This window comes from Sturnira hondurensis, unplaced genomic scaffold, assembly GCF_014824575.4.
Source record: "Sturnira hondurensis isolate 20B ecotype Veracruz unplaced genomic scaffold, ASM1482457v3 Scaffold0009560, whole genome shotgun sequence".
Taxonomy (NCBI): domain Eukaryota; kingdom Metazoa; phylum Chordata; class Mammalia; order Chiroptera; family Phyllostomidae; genus Sturnira; species Sturnira hondurensis.
Window position 1 is genome coordinate 276,856 of NW_028082191.1, and position 24,837 is coordinate 301,692.

Consider the following 24,837-nt stretch of genomic DNA (forward strand, 5'->3'; position numbering starts at 1 on the left):
TTAGAATTTATCTTAAAGAAGAAGAGAGAAAAGAGGAGAGGGAGAAAGGCATATTGGGGGTCAGAGAGAAAGAAAAATTTAAATCATTATTTTTTAAAGGGGCAATGTAAATGTCTAACAATAGAACATTGGTGAAATTAATTGAGGGACATCTAAATAATGGAATACCCTACGGTATTTTAAAATCATGTTGTAGAAGAATATTTGATGTAGAAGAATATTTAAAATCATGTTGTAGAAGGCTTGAAAAAATTATAATATTGAATATAGAAGTGCAGGCTATCCTTGAGTATGTACAGTATGATATATGTTCTAATTTCTAGAAAGGAAACTCTATATCCATATGTTCATTGCAGCGTTGTTTACAAGGGCCTTGAATTAAAACCAGCCTATTGTCCATCAGTAGATGAGTGGATAAAAAGCCGTAGTACATTTACATGATGGAATCCTAGTTGGCCATAAAAAGGAGGAAATCTTACCTTTCGCGACAGCATGGATGGACCCGGAGAACATTACGCTAAATGAAAGAAGCCAGTCAGAGAAAAACAATTATATATGATTTCACCTACATGTGGAATCTAGTGAATCAAATAAACTAATAATCAAAATACAATCAGGGGCATAGATACAGAGAACAGACTGACAGCTGCCAAAGGTGAGGGGAGCTGAGTGAAAAAGATGAAGAAATAAAGCAAAAAATAAATGTACCCCTGGAACCTACATAATTTTATTAACCAATGTCACCCCAATAAATTCAATACAAATAAAAGAATAAAAACAAAAGTGTATAAATACTGAAAAGCAATAGACATCCATTGAATGTTTTTAATACTTAATATTACAATAAAACATTTAACCCCAACTTTAAAAATGCTTAATTAAACATCCTGTTTAATGTTTTTATAATATTCTATAGAAAGTGAATATCATAATATATTTATCCATTAGCATTCTATTTGGCACTTTGGTGACTTCTAGTTTTTTATTATTAATATATAATTATCTGTAATAAACCTCTTTGTATGTCTCTTATGTCTTCAACCTTTCAAAACAACCAATTCTGGAATAGTAAAATTATTTTATTGCCATGAAGTCTATGTCTATTTTTATTATATTTGTATAACACTTATCTAATGCTATTTACTACCTGTTTGAGATTGTAATCTGCAACATATTTGATTGTAATAAAATCACAGAATTTACTTATAAATTCTATACATTAGATTTTCAAAATATATCAGGTATTTAATTACCTGCACTTGTTTTATAAGTTATGTTATGAAAAGCTTTTAATAAATTCAGTTAACTTTTTCCCCCAGAGAGCTTGAAAGCTTTTTGAAGAGAGGACTAATTATATTCTTTTTGGATCGTAGAGATCTGACTTTTTGTATTATAGTCCTTGGCCTAGTCCTTCCCTTAGTTGTTGGTTGGCTGAAAAAATAAAGCATTCTTAGATATTAGGAATATATAAACAAAGATAATTTTCTAACTTTTCATAAATAGGATATAAAAGACTGTGTGTGTGTATGTATGTGTTTATTTATTTCCTGGTTTTAAAGGAAATAATCCCAAGAATATCCAACCTATCATGATTTAAACTAAAGCACAATCATATGTTCAAAGACTAATGTTGATCATTCTTTCAGTTATTTAGAAAGTGCTTTTCAGAAACACAAATTAAATTTGCAATATGGTCAGCTATGTAAATATCCTTTAAAGAACCTACAACTAGAGAGTTCCAGCCAAGATGGAGGCTTAGGTAGAAATTCTTAGCTTCCTCACACAACCAAAAGGAGGATAATACCCAACCTAAAATCAGTGAACAACCAGAAGTGCCAGAAAATCAAACTGCATGGAACTCTGACAACCATGGAATTTAAGAAACCTTGCCACTCCCACCTGCACAGTCAACCAGACCAGACTGGTAAGACAGTGGATGGAGAGAAACTGTGGCAAGGTGGCAGACTGCACAGGTGGGGGTGACTTAAGGGGAAACTGAGACTCACAGGTGGCTATGGACTACGGCGGTTGCTGTGGTGGGAGAAACTCCAGTCTCACACAAGAGTTTGGTGGAAAATAGGGCTAAAGCTGAGCGAGCGAGCTGCATTATTCCTTCTCTGGCCCCTCCCCCACAGTCAGCACCACAGCACAGCAAGGAGGGTTCCCCTGCCCTGGTGAATACCTAAGGCCCCATTCCTTTACAACTTAACAGGTGCCTGAGACAAAAAAAAAAAAAAAAAAAGAGAGAGAGACAAAATGAAAGAATAGAGAAAAGCTTCAGAAAGAAAGCCAAGCGATGAGGAGATAGCCAACCTATCTGATGGAGAATTTAAAGCTCTGGTAATCAAAATACTCACAGAACTGATTGACCTTGTTTGAAAAATGAAAGAACATATAAAAGATACCCCAAATGAAATAAAGCAAAATATTCAGGCAACCAACAGTGACAAGAAGGAAACCAGGACTCAAATAAACAATTTGGAACAAAAGAAAAAATAAATGTCTATACAGAACAGAAAGAAGAAACAAGAATTCAAATAAATGAAGAGAAACTTTTGAACCTCTTTGACCATTTTAAATGTTCCAATATCCAAATTATAGGGGTGCCAGAAGGAGAAGAACAAGAGCAAGACTTATTTGAACAAATAATGAAGGAAAAGTTCCCCAAACTGGTGAAGGAAATAGACTTCCAGAAAGTCCAGGAAGCCCAGAGAGTCCCAAAGAATTTGGACCCAAAGAGGAACACACCAAGGCATGCACATCACCATTAAGTTATCCAAGATTAAAGACAAAGAGAGAATCTTAAAAGCAGCAAAAGGAAAGGAGAGAGTTATCTACAAAGGAGTGTCCATAAGACAACCAGCTGGTTTCTCAAAAGAAACCTTATAGGCAAGAAGTGGCTGGAAAGAAATATTTGAAGTCATGAAAGGCAAGGACCTACATCCAAGAATACTCTCTCCAGCAAAACTTTCATTTAGAATGGAAGGACAGGTAAAGTGCTTCCCAGATAAGGACAAGTTAAAGGAGTTCATCATCACCAAGCCATTATTATATGAAATGTTAAAAGGAATTATCTAAGAAAAAAGATAAAAAATGTGAACAGTAAAGTGATGACAAACACAACTATCAACAAATGAACCTAAAAAACTGAAAGAAAAACAATGAACACAAAATCTAAGCAAGCAACTAGAACAGGAACAGAATCAGAGAAATGGACATCACTTGGAGGGTTTTCAGTGGGAAGGGGGAAGGGAGGAATGTGGGGGAAAGGTACAGGGAAGAAGAAGCATAATTGATAGGCATTAAATTGATGGGGAGAGGTAAAAAGTGGTATAGGAAATAGAGAACTCAGAGAACTTTTATGTACAATCAATGGACACGAACTAAGGTGGGTAGAAATTTGAAGGGTTGCGGGGTGCAGGGTGGAGGGGGTATAAAAGGGGAAAAATTGGGGAAACTGTAATAGCATAATCAATAAAATATACTTTAATAAATAAAAAATAATAAAAACCTATAACTAAAAAAATGAATCAAAATTAGGCTAGTGATTATTTTTTGGGGAGCAGAAGTATGCAAAGTACTCATTCTCTTTTTATTTTATGAATTTTCCAAATTTTATATAATGTATATTTTTCCATTTAGAAAATATAATAACATTTATCTTTTAAAAAGGTAACAGGGCTAAGAATGCAAAAATATCATTGCATTATCTTTCTCGGCCTTTCATCCCTCAGATACTGTTCTTCTCATTTCTTTTCTCATTAAATCTTTCAGAGTAAATCAAATAAATGACTAGGAATTGCATGACCCTCTGGAGAGAATTACTTTTAAATCTCCCTCCATTTCAAACCAGGATTATTTCTTTCTCACCAAGTTGGCAGCAATAACAAGTGCAATCACAGCAATATTTTTATGTTTAATATTGGCCATCTAGCTAAGCCAGTGCTGTTTTAATTATTTATTACTCCCTTTATATTATGCCATCTCAATTCACCTATAAAACAAGAAATAAAAGAGACAGGACATCAGGAAACAGCAAAGGATATTTTCACTTTGAAGTAATATTTTTTTTCTTTAAATATAATTTTTATTTAATTCTTGTTCAAGTACAGCTTTCTGTCTTATAATCCCAACCCTGCCCGCCCCCCCACCCCGTGCTCCCTGCCTCCCTCCCCTTTCCACCCCCCACCCTTAGTTATTGTCCATGTGTCTTTTATACTTGTTCATGTGAGTCCATTCCCTTTTCCCCTATGATTCTCTCCCCTCTCCCCTCTGGGCCCTGACAGCCTGTTCCATATTTGAGTGTCATTGGTCGTATTTTGCTTGCTTGTTTGGTTTGTTTAGATTCCTGTTAATGGTGAGATCATATGATATTTGTCTTTCACCGCCTGGCTTATTTCGCTCAGCATAATGCTTTCCAGTTCCATCCATGATGTTGCAAAGGGTAGTAGTTCCTTCTTCCTTTCTGCAGCATAGAATTCCATTGTGTAAATGTACCATAGTTTTTTGATCCAGTCATTTACCGATGGGCATCTAGGTTGCTTCCAACTCTTGGCCATTGTAAATTGTGCTGCTATGAACATCGGGGTGCATAGGTTCTTTTGGATTCTACCAAAAAACTGCTGGAACTAATGAAGTAATATTTTAAACCAATGTTTGGATATTTGCTTTAGATAGATGCCTGCCACAAATTGTCTCCACAAAGAAATGGCAACTCAATAATTTCCATCCCTTCAGTTATCATGAGGAGTCTTACAAAACTAACTCTAAATCACTTCAACATATGTATTTCACTATTTGCCGACTGAATGATGGGGATTGTCACAAAAGTCCTGTCAGGCTGTTATGACTACATTGTCAGTAACTGGTATGTGTGTTAGGTCTGATTCTACACACTTCTGGAGTAACAGTGCAGAGTAGGTGTGCCCCTTCATGAGTCAAATTGTCAGTTGACTAATTATAAAGCATTTTGAGGTATTCAAATCATGAGGTTTAAATCAGGTATGATGTGGTTTCAAGTTGTATCATTTAGTGAGTTGTGTACCACATATTAATAACCTCTCTGAGAGCTTGTGAACTAAGGAAAAAGAGTAAAAATTATTTCAAAACTATTTTATAGTTATTATGACAATTCCATAATATATTAGGTATAAAATCCATGGAGTGTGAAAGAATTTAATAAAAAGAAGACAGTATTATTTATTCCACCCATAATCAGCAGCACTATGAGGTGTCAAATTCTGAGTTGTACATAAGCTGATTAGCAACATATAAAGTTTATGTCAAAGTCAAAAGGATGATTGATTGGTCCTTGTTAAAGATATCCCAGAGTACACATTATTGGTGAATTTCAAGGTGTGTTATATATATAACTGGGTCATTGGAATTGTATGAAGTCATTTACTTTCCAAAGCATCTGCAGATAGCGATTCTTGCCATGTACCTGACAACTCCAAGCAAATGTTCACCTATTTATACTCTATTCATTGTTTCCCCTCCCTCCATCCTTTGACCTTGTCTTCTATTAGGCAGTAAAATAGCCCTGGGTGGTGTAGCTCAGTGGATTGAGAATGGGCCTGCAAACCAGCCATTAGGCAGTAAAATGGCTGAATAGATAACTGTGACTAATTCTGCGTTTGGTCCAGCACTTGGTATATCCTTTGTGCATTATAGATAATTTAAAAATAATGTTAAGCTGATACTTCTCATCAACCATTCATTCAATCATCAACAAGTAATTATTGAGTGCTTACTGTGTTCCAGGCACTTTTATTAAAGGGGGCACTATAGTGAGCAAGAAAGTTAAGATCCATTTTATCATTGGTTGATATTCTAGAGGGGGAAACAGCAATACAAATAATAAAGCAATAATTAAGGCAATTTAAGAAGGTGAAAGAGTTCTAACCATAACTCCACTGCAGTGAAATGATAGATGATGCCAGGGTGCTGAGAATGTGGAAGTCGGTGCTCATTTTCATAGATATATAAGTTCATCTTTTGGCCCTGACTGATGTGGCTCAGTGGATTGAGTGCCAGCCTGTGAACCGAAGGGTCACCAGTTTGATTCCCAGTCAAGGGCACGCGCCTGGGTTGTGGGCCAGGTTCCCAGTTGGGGGTACATGAGAGTCAACCACACATTGATGTCTCTCTTACTCTCTTTCTCCCTCCATTCCTCTTTCTCTAAAAATAAATAAATAAATAAATACTTTAAAAAATAGTTCATCTTTCTGAAGAGACATTAGAATAAATAGAGAATGTACAGTAAGAGATAGAGTAGGTAGGTATAGGCTACTTCACTTAGGACTTTGGAGGCCATCATAAAAGACTTGAATCTTATTCTGACTTTGATAGAATGCCGTTGGATGGTTTTAAGCAAGGGAATTTCATGACTTGATTTACACTTTAGAAAGAACACCAGAGAGGGGACAGAGATAAAAAGTTTCTGCCTTTGAATGTAATGAATAGATACCAGGGGAGGACAAGTAGAGGTAGAGAGACTGGTTGGGAGGAGAGAATTGCAGTACTCCTGGCAACAAAGGATGCTAATTTGGATTGATGAAGGTAGATTGATGTGGTGAAAGACAATAGGACTTTCTGATGGATTGGATGAGGGGAAAGTGATGGAAAGAGGGAAATAAATATTGATTTCTAGAGTGTTGACCTTAGCAATTGGGTGAATGGTGATGCCTTTTACAGAGATGGGGATTACTGGAAAAGTAGCAAGTATGTGGGGAGAAATCATGACAGTACAGAATATAGAATATGAATTGATCCTGAGTAAGGTATTTTTGTTAAGAGGAAATAAATCTAATATACCCCACATTTCTGACCTAATGTTTTATAATACAGTATTCTAATAACAATTTTGTGACTTGCTAAGTTGTTACAAATGTAGCCAAGTAAATTTATTACTTGAAAAATTTCCATAAAATTAAAATGATGCTTTACTTTTGCATTTGCCAATTTTGTTCTTGTTTCTTCCTGAGTAGATCTGCAAAGAACCTTGCTACGCTCTTTGTGAACCTGTGTGTCACTGCAGAGACCCATGAAATTTCTGCTCTGTGGTTCCTCTGGTATGTGAAGCAGTGTGGGGGCACAACCAGGATCATCTCAACAACAAATGGAGGGCAGGTACCTATCCATAACCCCACTATTCTAACAGAAAACCATTGCTGCTTAAATGAAAGATTGGCATTGTTGTTCAGTCATCAGCAGGTAGCCTTGTAGCTCCTAGGACTTATCATGGCAGCTTAAGGTGGCTTTTGTGAGGGACAGTCTGTTTGTTAGGTACCCAATGTGAGAAGCCAGCAGCCAATGTAAATTTAAGATTAGTCTATTCTCTTTTATATACTTTTGCAATATTCCATTTTGATATACATTCAATTATTTGATAACCTTATAGGAGAACATCTGATGAACATAGCTTGAGCACTTCTTGGAAAAGTCAACAAAAAGTCATAAACACATTTTCAACTTAAAATACACACACATGTAGAACTCATTCATTACCTATTTCTCCAGCATTGTGTAAGACACTGTGTTTGGCACAGAGGGAAGTGGACTAGAGTTCTTATATAATCTGCTTGATAGTAATTTTCCTTTCCATTCCTTCTTCCATGACTACTTCCCCATATTTATTCTCCTCTTTTTTCTTTTTTCCTCCTCATTTTCTTCTTGTTATTCTTCATTCTTCTTGTCATTCTCTTCTTCCTTTTTTTTAAACCTAATTGAAGTCGTCTTTTTCTGATTTTTATTTTTATTATTTTATTATTTTTAATATAATTATTCTTCAAGTACAGTTTTCCGTCTTTTACTCCCATCCCAGCCAACCCCCCCCAGTGCTCCCCAACTCCCTCCCATTTCTATCCCCCTTAGTTGTTGTCCGTGTGTCTTTTATACTAGTTCCTGTAAATTCTACCCCTGTTCCCCTGAAATTCTTTTCCCTCTCCCCTCTGGTCACTGTCCCCTGTTCTCTATTTCAGTGTCCTTGGTTTTATTTTGCCTGCTTGTTTGTTTTGTTGTTTACCTTCTGTTAAAGGTGAGATCAAGTGGTATTTGTCTTTCACTGCCTGGCTTATTTCACTCAGCATAATGCTTTCCAGTTTCATCCAAACTGTTACAAGGGGTAGGAGCTCCTTCTTTCTTTCTGCTGCATAGAACTCCATTGTGTATATGTACCATAATTTTTTGATCCATTCATTTCCTGATGGACACCTAGGTTGCTTCCAGCTCTTGGCTATTGTAAATTGTGCTGCTATGAACATTGGAGTGCATAGGTTCTTTTGCATTGGTGTTTAGGGTTCTTAGGATATAATCCCAGCAGTGGAATTGCTGGGTCAAAAGGCAGGTCCATTTTTAGTTTTCTGAGAAAATTCCATACCATTTTCCACAGTGGTTGTACCAGTCTGTAATCCCACCAACAATGAATTAGGGTCCCCTATTCTTCACAACCTCTCCAACACTTGTTGTTTGTTGCTTTGTTTATGATGGCCATTCTGACAAGTGTAAAGTAGTATCTCACTGTGGTTTTAATTTGCATCTCTCTGATAGCTAGTGACATTGAGCATCTTTTCATGTGTCTCTGGATTTTCTGTATGTCCTCCTTGGACAAATGTCTGTTCAAGTCCTTTGCCCACTTGTTTAAAATTTATTTAATTATTTTTCAAGTACAGTATTCTCTCTATTACTACCATCCCATCCCAACCCCCATGCTCCCTCCTCCCTCCCATTTCCACCCTTCTCAGTTGTTGTCCATGTATCCTTTATATAGGTTCCTCTAAATCCCTCCCTTATTTCCCCTGAAATTCCCTCCCTTCTGGTCGCTGTCAGCCTGTTCTCTATTTCAGTGTCTTTGGTTATATTTTGCTTGCTTGTTTATTTTGTTGTTTAGCTTCCTGGTAAAGGTAAGATCATATGGTATTTGTCCTTCAACACCTGGCTTATTTCACTCAGCATAATGCTTTCCAGTTCCATCCATGTTGTTGCAAAAGTTAGGAGCTCCTTCTTTCTTTCTGCAGCATAGAATTCTATTGTGTATATGTACCATAGTTTTTAGATCCATTCATTTACTGATGGACACCTAGGTTGCTTCCAACTCTTGGCCATTGTAAATTGTGCTGCTATAAACATTGGGGTGCATATGTTCTTTGAAATTGGTGTTTTAGAGTTCTTAGGATACAATCCTAGCAGTGGAATTGCTGGGTCAAAAGGCAGGTCCAATTTTAGTTTTCTGAGAAAATTTCATACTGTTTTCCATAATGGTTGTACCAGTCTGCAATCCCACCAACAGTGGACCAGAGTCCCCTTTTCCGCACACCCTCTCCAACATTTGTTATGTATTGCTTTGTTTATGATACCCATTCTCACCGGTGTAAAATCTAACAAAAAGATTCAGATAATACATAGAGCAAAGATGATGACCAGACAGGTGGGACATGGGGTTAGGGTGAGGTTGTTTAGCTGAGGTAGGAGCTTGAAAATACGCATTACCAGGAACATGACAATTAGAAAATTGGTAATTTTGTCAAAATCCAGCAACCAGTAATTAGACAATAACAGTAAAAGATGCTATTCATGACAGCAAAATAAAATTTTATGTATCTCACAAAAATATATGATGAAAAGTACCAGTTTAATAATTTATACCTATTCCAATATTTCCTACATATCTCTATAATCCACTTTTTCTTTTCAGGAAAGGAAATTTGTGGGTGGATCTGGTCAAGTGAGTGAGCGGATAATGGACCTTCTTGGGGATCGAGTGAAGCTGGAGAGGCCTGTGACCCACATTGACCAGACAGGAGAAAATGTCCTTGTGGAGACCCTAAATCATGAGGTGTATGAGGTAACCAAGAGCCTTAAACTAAGGGGATAAGACCAGAGAATATTGCAGACTTCATAGATAATTCCTTTGCCAAAAGTGAAAAAACTATCTTTATCTGAAAGAAAAGAAAAGAGAACCAGAATATTTTTGAGTGGGGGGTTATAAAAATATATTTTATCAACCCTCTGTATTGGGGTCCTACTTAATTAGAGAAACAAAGAAAATATTTGATATTTATCAAGTGCCTCCTATCTGCCTAGCATTATTCTAGGAGTTGGGAACAGAACAGTGAACAAAATAGATAAAGTTCTTTGTCTTCATGTAGTTTACATTCTGGTGAAAGAGAAAAACCATAATAAAATATGTAGTTAAAATATAGGGTATGCCAGATAGTGATAAGTACCATGGAAAAAATCAAACAGGGAAGTGGGGTAGGGGGAGTCTGGCAGAAGTTGGGGTGGGGCAACTGGTCATATGATTTTAAATAGATCATCAAGAAAAAATTAACTCAGAAGGTGATATTTGAGCACAGAACCAAAAGAGATAAGTGACTGAGCCATGTGACTCTCTGAGGGAACAACGTTCTAGGTAGACAGAACAGCCACTGCTAAAGCTCCGAGGCAGAAGCAACCCTGGCATGATGATGGAACAGCAATGTGGTCACAGTGGCAGAATTAAGGAATGAGGGGAAGACTAAAAAGAGGTGATATCAGAGACATAACAGGGGTCAATTTCACTTATGGTCTTGGAAGTGACTGAGGAACTTGATTTTGACTCCACGTGTGGTGGGAAGTCATCAGAGGTTTTGAACTCCGGAACAATAAGGGCACATTTTGGGGCTAACAATATCCTTCCAGTTTCTCTGTTTAGAAGAGATTGAAGTGTGGAGAACAGTGAAATGAGAAAAAAACACTGTATGGATAAAAGCACAACCTACCAACAATTTTTACAGATATTTTTTTTTCTTCCAGGCTAAATATGTGATTAGTGCTATTCCTCCTTCTTTGGGCATGAAGATTCATTTCAGTCCCCCTCTGCCAATGATGAGAAACCAGCTGATTACTCGTGTGCCTTTGGGTTCAGTCATCAAGTGTATTGTTTATTATAAAGAGCCCTTTTGGAGGAAAAAGGGTGAGTGCTTTCTTTAAATAAAGATGTTGGGGAGAAGGTCTAAGAAACTTCATGCAAAGACACACATTTGCATGTAACTGTTTTTATTAAAATGCTGGACATAAAACATTATTCCAGATTCTAAGTACAATTCTATCAAATAAAATGCATTGGCATAGACTAATGGAATTATCTTCCCTTAGAATATGACCAGCTTTTTATAATTCAATATAAAGTTTATTTATATTTGCACAAAATCTTGTGCAAATAGGTTACTAACATTTTCTGATACGTTTTTTTTAAAGTATGAGTTTAATGTATGGTGCCAGGTGGGTACTTAAAATATCAGGGGGACATTTTATAAATTAATATGATTACTTAATTTCTGTGCTGTACACCTGAAAATAATACACAATAATCTTCAATATAAACTGTAGTTAAAGAATAAAAAATAAAATATGAGTTTACAGAGCTATTCAGAAAGGTGGGGGTCCTGAAAATTCCCAGGCAAGTTCTCACCTGTGTCAAAATTCTATTAAATTAAATTAAATGAATTTATTCATTTATATATATTCAGCAAGTGCGCTACTGTATTGAGTACAACATTGCAGGGATGCTCGATAATGTGTTAGATTCTGGAATGATGAAAATGTTCTAGAACTGCTCTGTTTAATGTGGCACTAATCACATGTGGTGTTGAATACTTGAAATGTAGCTAATAAGACCGAGGAATTTTACATTTCTATTTTATTTCACTTGAATTGTTTTGGTTTATTTTATGATATATTTTATTGATTATACCATACAGTTGTCCCATTTCCCCTGTTCATTCCCCTCCACCCTGCACACCCCCTCCCACCCATATTCCCCTCTTTAATTCATGTCCATGTGTCATAAGTTCTTTAGCTTCTACATTTTCCACACTACCCTTGCCCTCCCCCCTGTCTATTTTCTACCTACCATCTATGCTACTTATTCTCTGTACCTTTCCCTCTCTCTCCTCCTCCCACTCTCTTGTTGCTAACCCTCCATGTGATCTTCATTTTTGTGGCTCCACTCCTGTTTTAGCTGTCTGCTTAGTTTGCTTTTGTTTTAGGTGTGGTTGTTAATAACTGTGAGTTAAGCTTTCCTTTCACTGTACATGTTTTCCATCTTCTTTTTCTTAGATAAGTCCCTTTAGCATTTCATATAATAAGGGCTTGGTGATGATGAACTCCTTGAACTTAACCTTATCTGAGAAGCACTTTATCTGCCCTTCCATTCTAAATGGAAGCTTTGCTGGATAGAGCAATCTTGGCTGTAGGCCCTTGCCTTTCATGAATACTTGGAATACTTATTTCCAGCCCCTTCTTGCCTGTAAGGTCTCTTTTGAGAAATCAGCTGACAGTCTGTCTGATGGGACCTCCTTTGCAGCTGACTGTCCCTTTATCTCTTGCTGCTTCTAGAATTCTCTCCTTCATTTTAATCTTGGCTAATGTAATTATGATGTGCCTTGGTGTGTTCCTCCTTGGGTCCACCTTCTTTGGGACTCTCTGAGCTTCCTGGATTTCCTGGAATCTATTTCCTTTGTCAGATTGGGAAAGTTCTCCTTTATTATATGGTCAAATAAGTTTTCCACTTGTTGCTCTTCCTCCTCCCTTTCTGGTACCCCTATAATTCAGATGTTGGAACATTTAAAGATGTCCTGGAGGTTCCTAAGCCTCTCCTCATTTTTTTGAATTCTTGTTTCTTCATTCTTTTTAAAAAATATTGTATTTATTTATCTTTAGTGGGGAAGGGAAGGAGAGAGGGAGAAAAATATCAATGTATGGTTGCTTCTCATGCGTCCCCTGACTGGGAACTGGCCTGCAACCCAGGCATGTGCCCTGATTGGGAATCAAACTGTGGTTGTTTGGTTCACAGGCCTGAGCTCAATCCACTGAGCTACACCAGCCAGGGCTCTTCATTATTTTCTGTTTGGTTGTTTTTTCTTCTTTCTGGTCAACTCCATTGATTTGAGTCCCAGTTTTCTTTCCATCACTATTGGTTCCCTGTGCATTTTCCTTCATTTCACTTAGTGTACCCTTCATTTTTTTTCACCTAATTTGCGACCAAAATCAACCAGTTCTGTGAGCATCCTGATCACCAGTGCTTTGAACTGTGCATCCAATATTTGCCTATCTCTTGGTGGCTTAAAAGTATTGGCTCTCGGGCTTTGATCTGTTCTTCCATTTGAGCCATAATTTTTTTGTCAGGTCACACCCATTATGTAGTGAGGGGCAGAGCCTTAAGTGTTCACCAGGGCAGGGTAACCCAATTGCTGGGTTGTGATGCTGTATGTGGGAGTGGGGTCAGAGAGGGAACAATGGCTCTTGCTCCACTCTCTCTTGGATTTCCCCTCTGCCACTTCCCACAAGCAATTTGGGCCCTTCTGATGCTAGTTCCTGGGTGGGTGGGGTTGTGTACATTCTAGAACCCTGTTGGTCTCTCCAACAAATTCTCCTGTATGGCCAGGAGTCTCTCTTGGCACCTTTTCAATTGGTGCTTTTAAGCTTTATTTCTCATCGCTGGGGCCCTGAGTTGCATGGTCTGTGTCACTGCCTGTTTTTGCCTGGTTTATCTGTGCACAAATGTGTGGCCACAGTCAGCCAATGGCCTTGTGTGCCTCACTGGGTCTGCTCATTTCCTCCCCATGCCCGGAGTCTGCCAGCCACCGGCTTTTCCTCCTGTGACCCTTCTGGATGAATGGTTGTCAGACTTCTGTACAGTTCAATTTTCTGTCTGTTCTGGTTGTGTTTTTGTTTCTAAGTCTTCATGGTCCTTAATTTTAGTTGTGCAAGGAGGCACAGTGTTTCCACCTGCACCTCCCTCTTAGCCAGAAGTCTCACTTGAATTGTTTTAAATTCAAATGTAAAAAGCCACACACAACTAGTAGCTACTGTATTCGATAGCACAATGTTAGAGTCCTATTCCTTTTATACTTATCACATCTACTTTTATTCTAAGAGGAGGTCATGGTATGAACAGTCAGCACCTGAAACTGAAAGTAAAGGGAAGGATGAACTGAAATGAGGAAACAGACTTCAGACAGGGAGAAATTATGCTTGAGCCAAAGGGGGAAAGCTTCACAATTTAACATTAGGTCAGTTCTTCCTGTATATATACTTTTTCCAGCCACATCATAGCCTCCTAATTCTCCATATTTGTGAGAAATCCTGTTTAGGACTACTATTAAATTGTTCCATCAGTTAAGTAAATAAGCCACCTTGTGAAAAGGACAATGTATAGTGACCCACTGTGAAGAACGAGTGTACTGCTGCTAAGTTGCTTCCTCTTATGATCCACATGTCACATTTTAGATAGCTGGCTGATAGCAAGTTGATAGGGTTTAGGACCATGGGATAGAGATTTTTGTTTATGATTTGAATACCTTTATTTGTGGAGAGAATCTATAACTTTCAACTGATGTCTGCAGACCTCCATCTTAGGCCTGCTATGTGCTGGGCAAGTTCATTGTTAGATAGTAGTATCAACAAGAAAACTCAAATTTTCCACCCTTTAGAAGAGGCTTGGTATAAGTTACTCATAGTTGGTAATGAAATGTGAGTTACACTTTAAAAAGTGATTGTAGCTGCTGCTGCTGCTGCTGGGATTGTATCCTAAGAACCCTAAAACACCAATCCCAAAGAACCTATGCACCCCAATGTTCATAGCAGCACAATTTACAATAGCCAAGAGTTGGAAGCAACCTAGGTGCCCGTCAGTAAATGAATGGATCAAAAAACTATGGTACATATACACAATGGAATTTTATGCTGCAGAAAGAAAGAAGGAGCTCCTACCTTTTGCAACAACATGGATGGAACTGGAAAGCATTATGCTGAGTGAAATAAGCCAGGTGTTGAAGGACAAATACCATATGATCTCACCTCTAACAGGAAGCTAAACAACAAAGCAAACAAGCAAGCAAAATATAACCAAAGACACTGAAATAGAGAACAGGCTGACAGTGACCAGAGGGGAGAGGGGAGGGAATTTCAGGGGAAATAAGGGAGGGATTTAGAGGAACCTATATTAAGTATACATGGACAACAACTGAGAAGGGTGGAAATGGGAGGGAGGGGGGAGGATGGGGGTGGGGTGGGATGGGAGTAATAGACAGAAAACTGTACTTGAAAAATAATTAAATAAAAAAATTTGGGAAAAAAAGTGATTGTGGACGTGAAAGCCTCACAAAAGCATTTTTTAATTTCTTTTTAAGTTACTACATTAATATATTTCTTCAAACACTGACAAATATCAAACACTTATTCTATGACAGGTGCCATGCTAGGCATTGGGAATTCAAAGTCATGTTTCCTTGGCCAGAAAATCCGACTCCAGAGAGATACAATCATGTAAACTGATAATTGCATGACAATGTATTGAGTTCAGTATCAGTGTTACCTAGGCTATTGTGGAAACACAGGGAAGAAATGCACATCCAGGATGATTCCTGTTACATGGATAAGTGATTTGATAACATCTTGAAGGATTTTATAAGAGAATGAAATATGATAAAGTTGAGTTTTATAACAACGTGTTTACTTTGTATAAGACCGTCATTGCCACTGCTGAAGACGCTGTGATTAATGAGTAACACAAAAGCTCAGGGAATATTGAACTAACCAGATAAAAAGGAGTGAATTTTGCAGCCCAAACAACCCTAGCACAATGACTAGCACATATTGGTTACTCAGTAGCCAATTATTCAAGAGTTTTGCTTATTTGTTTGCTTTTTTTTGTTGTTATTTTCTAAGTGAAGTATGGTTTGGTTATTAAAGATAACGTAACTTTTTGCATTTTGATACAGACAGCCTTAGCCAGTTCTTAAGTGCTTGTAGATTATCCCAGAAAAAGCTAAATATTACCAATAACAGGTAATATTTTATAGCCCTGTATATAAAATATATTTAAAACACCAATTACCACTGAATATATTCATTTCTAAATTATACACATGAACCTCTGAAAATGCATTTTATAATTATAAAGTATACAAAATATGCTTTTTTGAAAGGCTAAAATTAAAAAGTAAGAATTTCATATACCTTCTTCCATTATCTAGATGTGCAATCCAGGTGTGCACATCCCACTTTGTATGTAAAAAATTATATTAACAAGTCCTATGGTAGTACTGTACTATTTTAATCACTGTGGCCTTACATGTTTCATATCTGATGAAGCATTTTCTCTGCATTATTTTTGCTGTAATTTTGTCCTTGATAAACTTCAGTTATTCTTCCAGATGAATTTGATTATTTGCTTAGAAATTCTACACCCTCCCCCCACTCAAAAAGCCTCCACTGAATTATTTTATTCTGAATATTTTTCTTTATCACTTCCCACAGCTAGATCTCTTTTCTCCCTGATGATGTTACTTGCCACTTTTGGGGAAATTTCTTGTATTCCTTGTCTTTATTCCCTAAGAGTTCCTTCTTGTTTGTTTTTCCTTACTGTTTTTGTCATTGTTACTCTTGGTAAAAGATTCTTTAAATGTCTGGACATTCTTGAATGTCCTTTTTTTAATAGAGTGAGGCTGGACCAAGCTAACAGCAAGTCCCCTTGCATGCGGAAGCTCCTGAGCTTTCTACTTACAATGTTACCACATGGTTTGTTCTAGCTTAAGCATGACTCTTTCCTTTGCCCTGTGTTTCTTCTCTTCTGCCCAGTGCACCTGCATGGCTCAGAGGGCAGCTTTACACTAGGAAATAATGACAGAGTCCCTCTACCTAGAAAGCAGGAGGACCTCGACCCCACACAGCCAAACATCCTCTGTTATCAATCCATCCAATCCAGCGACTCAGTGTGATCAGTGTGCATTTGTTCTGTTCTCTTATCACATCTTGTCCTGTTTTTCTCTCTTTTTGTCTTATAACAGGTGATTCCTTAGCTATTTCTCTTGTATTCTTAAATATTCTTGAGTTCCCGGGTGTGTTTTAAACATTTCTCCATCCCACTTTTGAGTTTTTTTCCATGTTTTTTCCTGTCTCAGCATGTCTGAGGGGTATACAGATCCCCTCAACCCAGTAGCTGGCTGGGACATTGATTACCATGGATGCACAGTGGGAAGGATTGTGGGGGGAGAAAAACAGAAGCAACTGCAGGTAAAAAGCCTACAGGTGTGTCTGCTCATATGCAGGTCAGGGCAATGCATACCCTCAAAGTTCTTCCTCTGTTTTTTCTTCATCATTTTGAAACCCTTTTATTAGATTTTCTATACAACATTTGTTCCAGAGTCTTACACTATAATTTTGTTCAAAGAACCTCAATTTGCAAGTAAATGATGGAGCAGGAGGAAGGATGCACTATAGCAACACATTATTATAGCATTTCAAATTCTGCCTTGACATTTACACCATTGCTTTGCCACAGTCTTTTGTTGAAATTGCATATATTTTGTTCAGGTGGGGTATGAGACAAGACCTTTGTCCAGAATGAGCTGAAATTGTTTTCCAAGTTGTTCTGGAGGTAGTGTTTGAAATGAGAGTTTGGAACTCTGTGAGTTTTAATTATCCATATTCTCTCTGCTCTGTCTCCAGATAATAAAAAACTAGTTAACCTAGAGTAAGTGGCTCCTCATAGAATGTGAACGTTCAGTTTCTTCTGTTTTATAGTAATAGACTAGTATTTCTTTTAAACATCTTTGATTTTATCTGATTTCTTATGGAAGAGAAAATAGAAGACATGAGTATTGATGACAAGGAAAACAAGGTTTCATTACATGGTGGCCTGGACTAATTCATAATATCCCATTGTTTTATTCTTTGTAGACAGGGGTCTACAGTTTGATATTTTCCACAAGATATTGGCTACTTAGCCTGCCTTTGACATCAGTTTGATTTGCCTTCACATATTGCAAGTATAGTATCTTATATTCAACCTTTGGCCTTTTGAAGTTGAAAAATATGTGCTCATTGTAACTGCGATAGGTAGATTGATAGGATGATGAATATCTTCTTTCATTTTTCTGTTCTCAAAGATTACTGTGGAACCATGATTATCGAAGGAGAAGAAGCTCCAGTTGCCTATACATTGGATGATACCAAACCTGATGGCAACTATCCCTCCATAATTGGGTAAGGCACAGTTATGGTGGTGTGAATGCTATTTGGCTTTGGCAGTGTATTGCCATACTTTTAATAATGTGTCCCAAACTCTTAAAAATAATATTTTACATAATGGAATTATTCTCCCAATCCTGCAGTAGAAAAATTATTTTTAAATAGTGTTTTTCAATTAATGAATATTTAGAAAGAAATTATAACAACATTTTAAAATTTGTTATATTAATTTTCTGCTTCATATTTAGTGCTAGGGGGTGATATATTTTGGTAAGTTATATTTCATGAAAGCATAATACAAAGACCTGACTTAGGGTGCTTTACTAAGAGGGCTTCTTATCGGAGCTTATGTGAACATCAATGGTATGTATGTGGGATGCTGAGATTTTCCAAGTCCCACTAGAGAGGAGTCAAGACCAGCCCAGTCCTCAGCTTGGCAAGGAAGATGAACACAGATGGAGGATATATTGGGGGACAGAACCTGACCTAGAAAGATAGTCACTTGGGACACTCAAAATTAATATGGGCTCTAGAATATGCATGAGTTTATTTCAGACAGAGCCAAGAGTCAGAGGTGGGAGATCAAAGTCGATTGTTGTAAGGTTGAAAACAATCATAGGGCTACAAAAGGAGGCAGATTCTAGAGGGCTGGGCACTAGGGAGGCAGCACTGTTTACATAGAAGCAAAGGGCAAGGGCTGAATGAAGTTGGAAAGGCTTAGACATGCCTTAATTGGGCATTTAAGACCCAGGGCTCATTTCTGCCAACTACTAGCTGTGTAGGGAGAAGTAGATCAGTCATAGTATTAACCCTAGGCAGAAATCATGGCCAATGATCTCTTTAGTGCATTGGATCCTTAAAGCTAGAAAGCATATGTAATACATAAATAATAAAACATTGAAAATAAAATAAATACCGTGTAATTTGTTTTTTTCTGGTTTATTTTTAATTTGTACACTAGGCACATATGTAGCTATAAAAATGAGGCCAGGAAGAAAGCAGCAATTAAGTCCCCCCTTTTATTCTTGTTTGCATGTTTTAGATTTATCCTTGCCCACAAAGCCAGAAAACTGGCACGTCTTAGCAAAGAAGAAAGGTAAGAAAGTGTCTCTTCTTTCTTCTTCCTCCCTTCCCTCCCTTCTTTTCTTTTCTTCCTTCCTTCCCATACCTCTACCTTCTTTCCAATCCCTTTTCCTCTCTTTCTCCTTCCTCTCTTCTTTTCCTGCTTTTTAAAATTCTTTTCTGCCTACTTGACTGCCTTGCAATTTCATTTCATTTTTAACTTAAATACTTTCTAATAATATGTGTGTTTTCAATGTTATATGTGTGTTGTGTTCTTTATAATGGTCTTGTATAAAGTCACAGTGCTTATAACTTACTTAAAAACCAAGTATTCAAATTAATATTTATTGAGCTTATTGTACATAAGATACCATGCAAGAAGTTTTGGATAATACATAATACACATACCACCTTAGAATAGTAAAATAGAACAAGTCCAGGAGCTGAAAATTTACCTGGGGAGGAGTGCACTTCTAACAAGTTCCTGGGTGATGATGATGCTTGGATCACACTGTTTTACATCATTAACAAAAAAAATAATGTGAGTTTATTAAAACTAAAGCTCTGAGAGCGTATGTAACGTGCTCAAGCGCTTATAAAAGGCAGAAGCAGAGTTTAAAGCTATTCCCGCTCCCTTCTTTTTCCACTGGGCGCATTGCTTTGCAGTGGAGCAGGAAGGAAATGGGTAAGGATTGTGTCTGTGTCCTCCCAGGGTTTAGCAGATTGACTGACACTTAAGAGGTACACTATGCTTCTTATTTACTTTTGTAAAGATTTTATTCATTTATTTTTAATCAGAAGGTAAGGTTGGGAGAGAGGGAGAGAAACATCAATGTGTGGTTTCCTTTCATGCGCCCCCTACTGGGGACCTGGCCCACAATCCAGGCATGTACCCTGACTGTGCACTGACTGGAAATTCAACCAGGGACCCTTTGGTTCACAGGCCGGCACTGAATCCACTCAGCTACACCAGCCAGGGCCACAATGCTTTTTAGAATGAATGAACAAATTACCGTGTGTTCCCAGTGATTTAGGAAATGCCTCACTTTATTTTATTTAATACTATTTGTGACAGAGATTTAAAACATTTGAAATAGAACAAAGTGCCTTGTTTTGAAAAATTAAATTGAAATGTCAAGTGGAAAAATGGCTCACAGTCTTCAGTGTGGAGATGAATGCCTATTTCTGTTTTCTTTCACCTCCTTCATTTTCACTTTTGTCCCCCAAATAGGTTGAATAAACTTTGTGATCTCTATGCAAAAGTTTTGGGCTCCCAAGAAGCTTTGAAGGTAAGGCTGCTTCCCAAACTTTTCCTGAGGGATAAAGCTCTTGCTTTGTTTTCAAGGGACTAGCAGGGATAGACTCATCGGCAGGGTCCTAAAGCTCATGTTTTCCCTGGTACATTCTTGAAGGGGTATGTACAGGACTGATCAACTTATAAGTTGGCCCAAAGAGTATGGGCCCTGGGTGTGTTGGTGGAAGCTAAGGAACCCTGCAACATTGCTGTGATTCAGGTGGTGCTATGCTTGTCCCTAAGATCAAATCCCTTCTTGAAGCATTGGGCTACTCTGCTCCTAGCTTTGTCAGGGGGTAGAAGAGGGCTACTTCTGATCCTACATCCTAGCAGCCATGTAGGGATAAAAAGAACTTGCTATGCACCCCAATGTTCATAGCAGCACAATTTACGATAGCCAAGAGTTGGAAGCAACCTAGATGCCCATCGGTAAATGACTGGATCAAAAAGCTATGGTACATTTACACAATGGAATTCTATGCTGCAGAAAGGAAGAAGGAACTCCTACCCTTTGCAACATCATGGATGGAACTGGAAAGCATTATGCTGAGCGAAAATAAGCCAGGCGGTGAAAGACAAATGGCATATGATATCACCATTGACAGGAATCTAAACAACAAAACTAACAAGCAAGCAAAATATGACCAAAGACACTCAAGTACGGAACAGGCTGACAGGGACCAGAGGGGAGAGGGGAGAGAATCACAGGGGAAAAGGGGATGGACTCACATGAACAAATATAAAGGACACATGGACAATAACTAAGGTGGGGGGCGGAAATGGGAGGGAGGTGGGGAGCACTGGGGGGGGCAGGACTTGGAATATAAGACAGAAAACTGTACTTGAACAAGAATTAAAATTTTTTTAAGATTTTATTTATTTATCTTTAGAGGGGAAGGGAAGGAGAGAGGGAGAGAAATATCATTGTATGGTTGCCTCTCATGCGTCCGCTGCCTTGTTTTAACCTTGAACATTAGGAGTTACAGGAAAAGACATGCTGATTGACTCAAGGTGAGCCTCCTCAGCAGGGTTTTCTAGACAATTTTGAAAGTAGCCTGATAAAGGTGAGATCATATGGTATTTGTCTTTCATTGCCTGGCTTATTTCACTCAGCATAAGGCTTTCCAGTTACATCTATGCTGTTGCAAAGGGTAGGAGCTCCTTCTTTCTTTCTGCTGCATAGAATTCCATTGTGTAAATGTACCGTAGTTTTTGGATCCATTCATTTACTGATGGGCACCTAGGTTGCTTCCAGCACTTGGCTATTGTAAAGTGTGCTGCTGTGAACATTGGAGTCCATAGGTTCTTTTGGATTGGTGTTTCAGTGTTCTCAGGATATAATCCTAGCACTGGAACCTAATCAACAAAACAAACAAACAAACAAGAAAAATATAACCAAAGACACTGAAATTGAGAACAGGCTGACTGTGACCAGAGGGAAGAGGGGAGGGGATTTCAGGGGGAAAGGGTGAAGTGTTTGCAGGAACAAGTATAAAGGACACATGGACAATAACAAGGAGGGGATGGAAATGAGAGTGAGGTGGGAGGGCTGGGATGACAGTAAAAGACAGAAAACTGTACTTGAACAAAAATTAAAATTAAAAAAAGTAGCCTCAGGAAACTGATCTTCAAGTTAAACTAGTAGCACTCTGCAGGTGGTCAAGGGTGGAATGCAATGGTGTAGGAACGCATTGAGAAAGGGTATCTGATAACAGTCAGAAGGTCCAAGTAGCCAGTAGCCTCATAACCAGTAGGCCTAACTGCCTCCTTCACCAATATTTAAAAGAGTAGTTCAGTTTTCTTATTACATTTACTAGAATGCTGGGTTTTTAATGTTTTGACATGGGTTAGATCATCTTTTGAAAGCCATTATTAAATCCAGTTATCCATGAAGCGTTTGAAGGCAATGGAAACTAATGACAAATGAGCAGATAAAATATGAGAAAAATGTAATGAGGAGGCTAAGAATGTTTAGCTTGTTAAGCCTCTTAAATACAAATTTCTTCAGTGTACACCATGCCCTAGTTGAGCAGCTACATGGCGTAATCTTATTATTCTAAGACTAACCTTGTTCAATTTTGCAGTGACTTGCTTTTTTCTAGTCAAGTTGTTGAGACATTTGAATTGTCATTTTCACTCATTTTTAAAGTAATTTTCCCCTGTAGTTGATACAAGTGAAACATGGGTTCTTAAGGATTTTAGGAGTTCTTTCTCAGTAAATGAACAAATATAATTGATTCATTTAGATAAAAATATACTAATGAGGATGTGTTTTATTTCATTTTTTGCTTTCATATACCATTTAGCAAGTGTAAGTATGAACATAGACTCTAAGCTCAATGGTGGTGTGAGTGAAGTAGCAAAACGACAGATATACATGTATATGAGTGCATATATATACATGCACAGTTACAGTTGTCCCCATTTTCCCCCACTGCTATCCTCTAAAATAAATTATTTTTCTTAAAACTTGCCATGTTAATTTTATCTTTTTAAAATTGTGCTTAATGATAATGTATATGTGTAGTTACATTAATAAAAACTTGAGCTTTGCAAAATATCATCTAATGATTTTCCTGTTCATGGCAAAAACATATTTTTAAAGTAATAATTGTTTACAAAAAAACAGAATTGCCTACATTCCATGAAAATATTTTTTAAAGATTTTATTTATTAATTTATCTTTAGAGGGGAAGGAGAGAGGTAGAGAAGCACCAATGTATGATTGCCTTTCATGCATCCCCTGCTGGGAGTTGGCCTGCAGGGAACCGGCCTGCAACCCAGGCATGTACCCTGACTGGGAATCGAACTGCGATCCTCTGGTTCACAGGTCTGTGCTCAATCCACTGAGCTACACCAGCCAGGACCACATTCAATAAAAAAATTAATTTGTCTGTCTAGCTTCCTTGAACAAAGCTCAATTCCATCAAAAACATGAATCCAATTGTCTTTCCCTTGACAGACTTTTTTTTTTTTTTTGCTTTTTCCTACTCTTACAGCTATAGAAGCATAAATCCTTTTTAAAACTTGTCTTAAAACCATTAGGCACTAAAACTTATTAACAGTTAAGACCAATTTAAAAATGGAACTTGACAATGGTGTCTTATGGACAGTACCTAAGTTATATATGAACAAATTGAGAAAACTTTCTGAAGTCAGAATTTCTTAGAAGTTTACTACCTACCCAAAGACAAATCTCTAAAAACATTAGGATAATAAGGCTCTATTTCAGACATATAGTGGTTCTTTAATATGAAGCCTATTGGAATGTGTTTCATTTATTCTGGAGTAGATAGTTTCCTTTGAGTTTTTTTCACTCTGCCTTGCAGCCAGTGCACTATGAAGAGAAGAACTGGTGTGAGGATCAATACTCAGGAGGCTGTTACACGACCTACTTCCCCCCAGGGATCCTGACTCAATATGGAAGGTAGAGTAACAGTGTGCTAAGTTGAATCCAAACTCTAAATAGGTTTATATAGCTCTTTTGTTTCTTGGAAATGTTTTTAAAACTGGCCAATTTTATTTGTATCTTGTGAATCTCATTAAACAAATCATAATTATGCATCATGGGGGTGACCTTCACCCTTTTCATAAATTATATTTTATTGATTGTGCTATTACAGCTGTCCCAATTTTTCCTCCTTTGACCCCCTCTACCCAGCATCCCCACTCCCTCAGACAATCCCCACACCATTGTTCATGTCCATGGGTCATGCATATGTGTTCTTTGCCTACTCCATTTCCTATACAGTAGTTTACACCCCCATGGCTATTCTTTAACTACCTATCTGCATTTCTTAATCTTGTCAATTTCTCACCCATTCCCCCATACATCTGGCAACCATCAAAACCCTCTCCTTATCCATGATTCTGTCTCTGTTCCTGTTTGCTTAGTTTGTTTCTTGAATTCAATTGTTGATAGATAGGTTTTTTTTGCCAGTTTATTGTTCAAAATTTTGATTTTCTTTTTCTTAAATAAATTCCTTTTACATTTCATATAATAATGGTTTGGTGATGATAAAATCCTTTAGTTTTTTCTTGGCTGGGAAGCTCTTTATCTGTCCTTCAATTCCTTAGCAAGAAGTACAGAGTTTGGGGCTTACTGAAGCCAGCTGTTGTGTTTGATAGGAATTAGGAAGTTGTGGAGCATGAGCGAAGACCAGCTATTCTTATGGAAAAGTCACAGTTCACAGTTTGTGTATGCCTGTAAGTTGAGTGCAACTGAGTCTCAGGAGATCTCTAGGATGGGGCAAACACTGTTAGCCATGTTAATAGAGTTTCAGATATGGCACCTGCCTGCCAGCAATGTGGTTCTGTGCCGGAAGGACTCAGCAAATGGACAATGGCCTCTGCCCTTTCTTCTGTCTGAGAGAAACCTATCTCCAGCTCCTGCCTTGATGCCAGACGCTTCAGTTTCTCCTTGTGTGCCACTGGTGCCTTTCAAACTGCTACCCCAGTGCTGGAGC

At 37.7% G+C, this 24,837-nt stretch overlaps 1 protein-coding gene across 3 annotated transcripts in view; it reads left to right on the forward strand.

Annotated features, from left to right (window-relative positions):
- The window catches only part of MAOB (monoamine oxidase B), a 150,673-nt gene extending 126,846 nt beyond the window's left edge, over window positions 1-23,827 (forward strand). Inside the window, exons 5-11 of one of the 3 annotated variants that reach the window (XM_037057249.1) lie at window positions 6,990-7,131; window positions 9,695-9,844; window positions 10,795-10,954; window positions 17,934-18,030; window positions 19,058-19,111; window positions 20,309-20,366; window positions 23,701-23,827. In XM_037057249.1, coding sequence (XP_036913144.1) covers window positions 6,990-7,131; window positions 9,695-9,844; window positions 10,795-10,954; window positions 17,934-18,030; window positions 19,058-19,111; window positions 20,309-20,366; window positions 23,701-23,802 — 763 coding nt within the window. In that variant the 3' untranslated portion in view covers window positions 23,803-23,827. The remainder of the gene's footprint in view (window positions 1-6,989; window positions 7,132-9,694; window positions 9,845-10,794; window positions 10,955-17,933; window positions 18,031-19,057; window positions 19,112-20,308; window positions 20,367-23,700) is intronic. The other 2 variants (XM_037057247.1, XM_037057248.1) reach the window with 2 other exon arrangements.
- The last annotated feature ends 1,010 nt before the right edge of the window (window positions 23,828-24,837 follow it).